The sequence below is a fragment of the Hipposideros armiger genome, unplaced genomic scaffold (assembly GCF_001890085.2).
Source record: "Hipposideros armiger isolate ML-2016 unplaced genomic scaffold, ASM189008v1 scaffold_874, whole genome shotgun sequence".
Classification (NCBI taxonomy): Eukaryota; Metazoa; Chordata; class Mammalia; order Chiroptera; family Hipposideridae; genus Hipposideros; species Hipposideros armiger.
The window spans coordinates 156,722-167,723 of record NW_017732224.1 but is presented as its reverse complement, the minus strand read 5'-3'; the positions used below and the strand labels follow the sequence as shown (position 1 = coordinate 167,723).

Sequence of the window (11,002 nt, the reverse complement as noted above, 5' to 3'; positions counted from 1 at the left end):
TGGCCACATGGACACTCCTTACTAGCCCAGTAGCTATACTTTTATTTAGTCTGATCCCTGTGGGCCTAACTTGAACATGTGCTCCTATTTCAGTGTACTCATACACTAAAATGGGTGTGTCCGGGTATGGAAAGAGACCTATGATGACTATCTCCTTTGATGCTATTACTCTGGTAGGTTTTTGCCGCTATAGAAAAACAGATCAGCTTTCCAGTTTCCTCTCTATGGAAGCTGAGTCCCATAAAGGACTGTAAGACCACTCTTCTAACCTTAATTCTTTCAAGAGTCAATTAATTGGACCCATTTTGCCTTAGAGGAAGTCTGGGGGTAGTGTAGTCTGATTTCAGGCCCTGCTGTTGGAACACCACACACATTAACCCCCACCCCACACCACCACCACCACCATCCTTCCAAGAAAACACACACACACACACACACACACACACCTCTTCTATCCCCAAACACTGATAATATTTCTTTAGACAAATCTTTCGACCATTAAAGATGGAAAGGTAAATTTTATGAATGAATTTGTCAACCACCTTAACCAGGTAAAATTGAATATACCAATTAGTGTAAGTGACAGACATATCTTCCATTTTAATGGACGACTCTACTGAATTTCCGAAGATTCACTACAGAAGTCACAAGAACATAAGATAGAAAGGCTGTATGGCTAAAGTCAGCTTTTGACGTTTATTCCAGAAAGAATGAACACATAGATACTACACAATAAATTACAGTTGTCATTTGTTTAATGCAATTTAGGATTCTAAATAACATTAACCATTTTCTATTTTTTAAAAAGATCAAAATCTATTAAAATATCTCAATATACTCAGAAAATATAGTCTCAAAACTCAATAGAAATAAGTTAATAGTAAATACCAGTGCATTTACAACTAACTTATGAATAGCTAAATAACATTGCTATTTCAATATTAACTATTGATTCAAAATAATTTTTTTAGAGGGAGGAATTGGTTCCCAATATTGGTTGTATCTGAACTTGAAAATAATGACATGGGTGAATGTCTGATGATAACATGGTCTAAACATACATTTGTGATGATTAAGCATATATGCGTGCCTGCTTTTGTTATATAAAGTAAGATTAAACATTCCCAGCAGATTCATATTTAAAGTGCAAAAAAGTCACTATCCTACATCTATATTGCATTAAATTTTGCTTCTATTTGCAAGTTTCAAAGACGTGCATTTATTTATTTATTTATTTATTTATTTATTTATTTATTTATTTATTTATTTATTTATTTATGAGAGTATGTATACGCCCTACCCTGTCTTTTGCAAACTAAATAATCCCTTCCCCATTAATGTGTATTTTAAGCAGGTGAATTATCCAGAGAAGGAACTTAGATATCTATATAGCTGAATAATTTGGAATTTACTCTTGAATAAGAAAAGCCTTTATAGATACACTGTATTTAGCAGCTCCGGGGAGCTACAAGTGTGCTAAGGAATGGATGAGCAGGCCCCTGAAAACTTTTGTTGTCAGTATATCAAAGTTTCTAGTCATCCAACTATGTGTGCACAAATATATGTGATCTACATAGATTATGACCTTTGGTCTTTATTAACATCAGAAAAGCAAGAAACGACGGTATAATTTATTTAGTAAGGATTCTAAACCAATAATAAAAATTGGTTTAATTGTTCCCATTTTTGTGATATAAAATAGATAAACATTGCCAGCAGATTTCATTTCAAATGCAAAAAAAATCACTATTTAATATTTGATATCACATTATAGTATCCTACTTGAAAGTTTCAAAGGGCATTCTCATAAATGAATGTCCTTTTGAGATACAATTCCCTGAATTTAAAAGCTCAATATATCAAATCATTTTTATTAATAATCATATTCTAGTCAATTAAACCAAAAGTGATAGTCCTTTTTCATAGGGCCCCAGATGGTTTTGTGGGTTGTGAGATTTCAAAAAATAAATTAGTTGCCCTTCAAGTTTGTAGCCATTGTCAACAGCATACACCTTCATTTAATTATGAACAAATCATTACTCAATTGAAGTACAGTTGCATGCTAAGAGCAATTGCTTTCCCAGGCAGTGGAGCAACAACAACAAACAAGCAGACGTCTCCCCTGCATTGTTGCAGCTTACAGAACAGTGGTTTGGAGCTCAAGAATTCATAAAGCGTATTTTCTATAACTAACCATCAAAAAGTTAATGTCTGGGAAGAATAAAAAGATCATAAATTAAGGTTTATACAAACCTCTATTGAAACACTTCTTTGGACACTGTGCCTTGAGTGTATTAGCTTCAGAGGTGTCACTTCTGATTAAGATTTATTCCTAAACATAGTAAGAAAATTCTAAGGCACCTCAGGCTCTTAAGTGCAAAAGTTTGAGTTCAAACAAACGATTAGAGTTGATGGTGAACAGGACATTGGTTAAGGAATGATCTAACTGGATCTTCTCTGGTGATATTCTTAAACTATGACATTACTGACTGAAATATTAAAAAGCTAACATACAGCCTTTGGAAAAGAGACCTTAAAACGAAAAAACCCATGTGCACACTCGTGTGTGTCTGTGTGTGTGTGTGTAGATAGATAAAAGATAGATGATATAGATAAATAGATGATTGATAGATTGATAGTAGAGAGGTGATAGATGGGTTGGAGGGTGGATGGATAGGGAGAGAGACTGAGAGAAAGAATCATTTTATTCATATTAATATCTTTGGGTTAAAATGTTAAATGTGGCTTCTGAGAATAAGTATTTTAAAGAAAATTCATCAATATAATTTAATTGTATTTTTTAGACTAGAAAAGAAAAGCTGCAAATGCTGATATAAAATGATTTTTTAAAGCAACGAAATAACTAATTTCTATTTTTGTTGGAGAAGAGAAAGAAACAAAAAATAGAAAAATTTGTAATTACACAATAGGAAATCTTATCTGCATTCAAGGTTCTCCTTGGAAATAGTAAATAAACTATGATTCAGACTTGTTTTCACCCGTTTTTCTCTCTGCCTTCGGTTGCAAAACCAAACTCTTACTACTTCTTTCTCAAGATTCAATTCTTCAGCCATCCGCATGATCTCCTGAGAAGAAGGTTTATTCTGTTCTCCAAAGTGTCTCTCCAGAGCATCTTTAGCAGCAATGCTAGGAGATGGGGTTGGGGTTGGAGGATGGAGGTGAAGAGAAAGGGTGAGATGATGTTTTTAAAAAGTGATGCTTCTGGCAGATCAAAATTAAGTTAGGTTGAATTTCCTAAATATTAACGTGAAAACAAAACTGAAACTCTTTGAAAACACTTTTAAGGCTCGTCAACAAAGATAAATGTACATTTTTTTCGAACTTTTAGATGTTTGTCCTATTCAAGATACCATTATCGGAGTCAAGGGAAGAAATAAATACAGGAACCCAGACTTTCTATGTTTATCCCGCTTCGTGCCACAAGAGGGCACTGACTTCCTGAGAAGGAAAGTAACTCTTCTAAATGTCCCCCAGCAAGGAACACATCTAAATGTCCCCCAGAAATCATTTCAATTATTTACAATAGATGAAATATTTAGTGAACAACTAACCAACCAAAACAAAACCTATATTTTAGCATTTCCTGCCTAGAGCCTCATAAGATCAAAGAACACTCTGGTTTAAATGGCAAGGAATTACTTTGGACTTACGATGCTGAAATACTGATTACTGGTTGTGTTATTTTTAATGACACAGATAACGTATTACCAGAGCAACACTAATATCTAACAGGACAGCAGAAACAGTCAGTCTTTTTAGAAGTGATAGTTGAGTTTCTGTTTTATCCAAAACTGTGGAGCAAAAGTGTCCTTGAACAGTATGTACTTTTCCATCAAATGTTTAAAATTATTAGCTCTCCACTTCTCACTATTAAGTTAATAAAATTTGTCATTTGACTCTATTCTTATATTTACATGTTATATTGTACCTTTATTACACTAAAAACTCATTACTTTTGTAAAATATATTTTTCTTCCTCTAGTAACTTTGAATATCTCAGAAGCATACCTTATAGTTGTTCTCCGTTTCCTTTTCCTTTCATTTACTCCTGCTTTTTCATTGTATAAAGCTGTAATGGAGGGAAGGGGGACACAAACAAAATAGGGTTTAAAAAAACACCCTCAGATTTGTATTTCAGGTTTTCTTTATAAAACAATGCAAAATAAAATCATACATTTTTGTTTCAATTTTTACAATCTATGTCATTTCATATTATAATCTCTATATAAAAATGTTAATACAGAAATACATATAACTTCGCAAAGACAATTGTCTATAAATCATATTTCTACCTTACTTTTGTTGGAACTTGTGCTCTAAATGCTCTCAAACTTTGTTCTTTATCCGGCCTTGACATTAGTATGAGTAGATCATTTTATCACATTAAATTGTGCACCTGAAACTAATATAATACTGAATGTCAACTGGAATTGAAAAATAAAAATAAAATTGCTCACCTAGCAATTACTAGCATTATTCCGTTGGAAGACTGATGTGTGCAAATGCTCTGGTTACACTAGTATCAGGTTATAAAGATAATTCATGTACAATCACTACAGTATAGCACAGAGGCAAAAAAAAAAATCTGGACGTGTTAAAAAAAATTCATTTCACCAGTTCACACCTACGCCACCCTGTCTACAATCTACACTTGAATTAGCCTTCTTTTCTTTTAGTGTGATGAAACAAAATACTTATTTTTCATCTCAAAGAGGAAAACAAAGCCAAACTAAACTTTGCATGAATCCTACCAGTTGTTTTTAGGTTAAAACCTCACAGAGAGTTTAGAGACATCGTTTTCGTACCTCCCACTTGCTCGGCTTCCTCCAGCCATTTGGATAATATTGCTTTCAGCTTGCATGCATTTTTAAAGCTGAGCTGCAGGTTTTCGAATCGGCAGATAGTTGTTTGACTGAACTCAGAGCCGTGCACAGCTGCCAGGGCCTCCCCAACATTTGTTTGGGTGTATCCTGTGAAAGCATGATAAAGACCATTAGCTTCGGCTTCCAGGAAGCATTCGTTTTGGTCCAATATCACGCAAATTGATATTGGACCAAAATTAATGCTTTGTGTATCTTTCTTTGTCAATTATAGGCTTTTAAGCATATATCTATTGGTAATTCAGAATTGTTTAGTAAGGTTCAGTGTAAAATTGTCCAGTACATCAAAAACATTCCTTCTATTGATTATTTTTTCTAGATGTCGAAAGAATTCAGATAGGAACATTTGTCATTTGTAACATTTAGTCAAATTGAATAGGTGTCTCATAAACACTTTGTAAAACACTTAAAAATTCTTGCACTCTTTGTTATTATCTGATGATATATACCCAAAAATCCATAGTATATTTGACATAATGCAAAAAATAATATATGGTGCTATATCATAAATATTTTTCTCAACTGTAAGAGTGAAAAAAAAACTATATTGTTAAAGGGCACCAAATACATTATGTTTACTTCCTCCAAAGACATGTTTATTATGAGGCTGATCACCCAACATTTTATATATACTTCCAAGCACATTTATCATATCATTTGATAATGCTTCTATCTCCAGACAGATCCTCATTGATTGTCCCAAACATTTTTAGTGTACAAGTTGATATAAACCATTAATATCAAATTTGAAACATTCACAGCAACGTAAATAGCAAACAGAAAATGAAGGTTACAGAATGCCTACTGCTGTGTTTCTTACATATAGTAATCATTTATTAATTCAGGGCCTACGGCTATATACCTACACGCATAAAGTGGTTACATATGATACCCATTAATAAATATTATTACAAAATTACCTGTGGTTCATTCCACAAATACAGAGGTTTGAACTATCATTTTCAATCCATTAAAAAAAATCACTACTTCATGAATTTAAATCAGGGTTACTTGTTATAGTTATTTTATGTTAAAAACACTTTCAATAGAAAGTGAGCAAAATGTATGAGCAGATAATTCACAGAAAAGGAATTACAGATAACTGTCAAACATGTGAAAGAACACTTTCAATCTTCACTCAGAAGAGAAATTTAAAAGGAAATTACCATGGGGTGCCACATCGACCTATTTGATTCGCAAAGATCCAAAAGACTAATTGCATATTTTCCTTCAACAAGTATTTATTTATTCTATGCGCCAGTCACTAACTGTTGAGGATATGCCATTAAGGAGAAAACAAAAACAAATAAACAACAAACAAACTGCCTTAATGGAGCTTATATTCTGAGGGGTGGCAAAAGATACATTCAGGATGGCAGGAAAATTTGGTAACAACTTCTATACAGACCAATTTTACATCTGTCAAAATTACAAACACATACCTTTTGAAGTTATTTTGCTTTTAACACATTTTCTACACACATATAGGTGCAATATGGCATTTATGAAGTTAGTCATTGTAGCATTGTTTTTAACAACACTAGATTGGAGAACACATAACTTTACCATCAGTGAGGGACTTGTTAAATACATTGTGAAATAGAATATGACAGATCCACTTTTAAAAAGCTCTCTAAAACCTAATGCGGAAAGTTTTCCAAAATAAATAGTTAAAAAAATTGTATGAAGAAATAAATAAATATATATATATATATATTTGATTATATATGCATAAAATATCTATGAAAGAATACACAAAAAGCTAAGAACATTGACAAACAGAAAAGACAAGCAGAAAGGATATATTTCATTTATATATTTTTGTGCCTTTGAATCATATGAATGTATTATGTATTCAAAAGTTCAATTAAAATATAGAGAAAACTAACCTTGATGCAGTTAAGTTGAACATGAGTGCCATTAATTTAAAAATCTATGTGTTTAGGTTTTTAAGAGTTTACAAAGAAATAAAGGTTTTTGTAGGATTTTTCACTATTGGACTAACTTTTGTGCAGAGTTGAAGAGACTGAACAGTAAATACAGTAAGGCTTAGCAGACCAACTTATGTGCCCCATTGCGCTACACATACCTAACTTAATTCTTCTCACTTTAAATTCATTGGCAAACTTTTCAAGTTCTCGAATTTCCGGGGAATCCATGTCTATTGGCTCTTCAACCAATTTGCTTTTCCGCCTGAGTTCCTGCTTGAAGTCAGCAGCTGTGGGGTCCTCTGCCAGGAGAGGCTGGGGCATGGGAGGAAACCCATGGCTCAAGGTGTGGTCAGGAAACTTATAAAGGCAAGGGGTGAGGCTGCCTGGGAACAAAGAAAGAAAAAAAAGGCAAGGCCATTTGTAAAAGAGACACTCATGATGGCAGGAAAATTTGGTAACAACAGACCCTCCATTTCTGAACAGACCCCCATTTCTATACCAGCAAGGGTTTTGCCTGTTAGAGCCCCTTATTCTACCACAGCCAGTCTCGATTTTGAAAGGCTCACTGACAGTCTTCTGAAGTAGAAGTCAGAGCAGCTTAGTATAGATGTGATTGTATTCCACCTTCCCCGGAGCAGCAAAAACAAAGATAATGCCAAAGGAAAGAAGCAGGGAATTGCAAATAATTAAAATAGAAATAAGCAAATTCAGACGTGTAAGTTTTCCTTTTTTTTTTTTTCTCTTAAAAGTCACCTATTCCTGGGAATCTGAGGTTCAACTCAAACCAGAATGTGTATTTTGAGCTCCATATTCTTAATTCATTAAACAAATAATCTGTGATGTTTGTTATAATCAAGGCACAGGGTTAAGTACTATGCTGGCAAGTTTTCTTAGGATCAGAAAATTGATTTTACAGTATTTAGAAGCCTGACCGTTTTATCAGTAAATGCTTAACTTCAATGGGAAAGTCTCACGGTTTTGTTTTGTTTTGTTTTTTAAGTTTAACAAAGGCAAGTAAAAAGAGAAATATGGTTAAATAGATTTGAGGAGTGAATAGATGTGAACAAAAGGTAATTTTTAAAGTTTTATAAAGAGTCAGCAACAAGATTTCTTGAAAAGTATACACTATAATGAAATGATTTTTGATTATTGTACAAGAAAAAAAATAAGTGCAATTCTAGATATGATAGGTAATCACCTATGATTTGAGTGGGTTAAATGATAAATCACAAAATACTGAAAGTATCTAAAACTTGCTAAATTGCTTCAAGATTTTATTCTTCATTAGTAGAGAAGAGTCTATCCCAGTTGGGGAGCATGGGCGAGAGGATATTATAAGCCAAATTCCCACACATTTTATTTATGTTTTCTCCATCACTATAATACGTTTTAATTGGCAGAAATTTCACTTCAGTTTATATTAAATGACACATGTATAACCAAGACATTTTAATATAAATAAAATATTCAGTAATTAATCATGTTTCTTAAGATTACAAATAAATATTTAAAAAATAAATTACAGAATATATGTAATAATTATTCTTGGAAACACTGAAAAAAATACATGAAGCATTTATGCTACCTATAATTTCTTCATAAATATATTCACAAGTCAAAGACATGAATAATAGTGTATTTTGCCAGAATATATAGATCTTACATTAATATATCAATATGTAATGAGCAAAGAATAGTGTAAGTCAGCAAATTATTGAGAATATGTAATTATGTTTATATGAGAATGTGTAATTATAAAGTGTTCCTCTATCGAATAGACTATATTGTTTTTCTGAGGCAAAATTAACATACAAGTGAGAAATTAAACAAAAAGGCATAAAATAAATTTAGCTGCTTTACAGATGTAAAACATATTTGAAAGAAACTACTCCTATCTAGAAAATGTCATCCTACTTTTACAAACCAAAATTATCCAGTTGTTGTACTTTTTAAAAAGTCAGTTAATCATCTACTTAATGCTTTTGTATTAATGGTATATTGATCATATCATATCAGATAAAATTTCAAACAGGTGTATCAATTTTTAATTTATTACATAGCTAATTATTGAAAATGTTTATTACTTTTGGGGTACATGGTTTTAGATTTCTCCTAGTTGAAGTAAAAGAAAAACTAAAAATAAATAAAAAGAAAACTCATCACATTTATTTTAGCATCTACTTAATATTTGTGTCAAGAATTTTCTTTTGCTTATGACTTACAGAGTTGGTATATATATATATATATATATATATATATATATATATATATGTAAGATCTTCACTTCTGTCATCATTCAAAAGTATAAATGTCACTTAATATACTTAGTGATGAAATACTCTAAGAAATAGTACAGAGAAAAAAATCAGGCTGCTGTTTGATTTTGCACATATACTGTATTCTAATGTACTTTAAATAACTCATTTAACCTATGTCAAATTATTTTTATTTTACATAAGTAATTTGTTGCATATCTTTTACATGAGATGCCACAAGGTCTGAACTTGTTAGCAATCTTGATCATTATTTTCAATTTTTCTTGCTGATCATAGTCACATACTGCTACAAATTTTCTATGTAACATTTGTTCTGTGTGCATTTCACATTTGTCATTTTCTTATCTTTATACAAACAGGAAAGATGTATTTTTTACCCACTATTTTAAATTTAAGAAACTTAAGTAAAATAAGTTAAAAACTTACCTTGGGTACCACAATGAATTAACTGTACAGTTGAAACTAGAACTGAAGTCCACTGAACACTGTAATAAACCACATCAAAATAATCACCTAATTCATTTTTCAGGCAGTCTGTCCTCAGGTAAACCCAATGATTTTCCATTAAACACTTCTATGGTTTAAACACATTTATCTACATTAAACAAATGCTTTTACACAAAATATTATAGTTATTTATCAAAATATTAGAAGCGTTGTCTCTGTTTATGGTAGAATTTAAAGGTAGTTTATACATTATAAACACTCTAGAAAACGGACACTTAGAAAATAAATGTTAACATGAGTCCATAAAAAAGAACACAGGAACTACCATGTTCACAGGTTTGACATCCAGAGACAAAAGGAAAACATGATGTGTGACACGTATTTTTTTTCAATAAGTGAAAGTATCCACAATTATTCACAGGAACACCATTTTTCTGGAACTAACCTTAAACAGAAATTCACGATGACAGTCATAAACACAGCCAAACAAACTGCAGTTTCTATCATATGATCCTGTATTTGAGGGAAAGTGGGAGTGAATGGTATGGTATACATGGCAAGATATTTTTTTAAATCTTTCTAAAGCCTGGATTATTGAAAAAAGAGAAAAAGAAGAAGATAAAAGATACAGTGAGTCATGTGCAGCAGAAGTCTCACATGCAATTGCCAAATCATTAGTACAGCACCATTGTCTATAAGCCTAGACAAGCATACACCTAAAAGCTTAGAAGTGTCGGCACATTCTTTACAGCCATAAGTATATTTTCACATTGCAGGTTAATCCACCACAGCCTTTCTGAATTGCTCTGTATGTATTCCTGTGCAGGAGAACAGAGGTAAATCTTTTAAAGCAGGCAATGAGGATGCAGAGGTCTGGCTTGCCTTGCAGGGTGCTGGCTCAATGTACCATGGCATGGGGCAAATTGCTCTTTTGCAGCATGTGGCTCTGCCAGATGCTAACTGACAACATGTCTGAGGTTATGGGCTTGAAGCCTTATTAGAGCAAACAGGAGAAGCAGAGGGACACAGTAAAATACAACAGCTTGCTATAGACATGCACAAGAATGCTCATTTAAATATTTCCATTTATTTTTTTCCCCACGCATGACAATGTGAAGCAAGTCATAAACTTGAGTTGTGATTTTCTTCTCTTTGGGGCATTGGTAGGTCCTATCCATGTACAATACAGATCCTCAGCCTGGTTTTGTAAATTAAGTTTATTCGGAACCCAGCCATGCACATTTGCTTACATGTTGCCTATGGCTGCTTTCCTACTAAAATCACCAAGTGGAGTAGTTAAGAAAGAGACTAACTAAAAAACTTAAGAAAAATGCATCATGTCACTGCTACTGAAAGACCCTTTATAATACAGAGGGAAAAGGTCTTCAGAATTACTCCTTCCCTCAGAGTCAACACAACCAGGACAAGTTAGGGAATAAGAAAAAAA

General features: G+C 32.6%; 1 protein-coding gene across 2 annotated transcripts in view; it reads right to left on the bottom strand.

Annotated features, from left to right (window-relative positions):
• Positions 1-440: 440 nt before the first annotated feature.
• Positions 441-11,002, bottom strand: part of POU1F1 (POU class 1 homeobox 1) — a 39,447-nt gene continuing 28,885 nt past the window's right edge. Inside the window, exons 3-8 of one of the 2 annotated variants that reach the window (XM_019629864.1) lie at positions 10,001-10,068; positions 9,535-9,593; positions 6,991-7,215; positions 4,827-4,991; positions 4,030-4,090; positions 441-3,147 (exon numbers count right to left, since the gene is read on the bottom strand). In XM_019629864.1, the coding sequence (XP_019485409.1) occupies positions 2,937-3,147; positions 4,030-4,090; positions 4,827-4,991; positions 6,991-7,215; positions 9,535-9,593; positions 10,001-10,062 (783 nt within the window). In that variant the 5' untranslated portion in view covers positions 10,063-10,068 and the 3' untranslated portion in view covers positions 441-2,936. The remainder of the gene's footprint in view (positions 3,148-4,029; positions 4,091-4,826; positions 4,992-6,990; positions 7,216-9,534; positions 9,594-10,000; positions 10,069-11,002) is intronic. The other variant, XM_019629863.1, reaches the window with a different exon arrangement.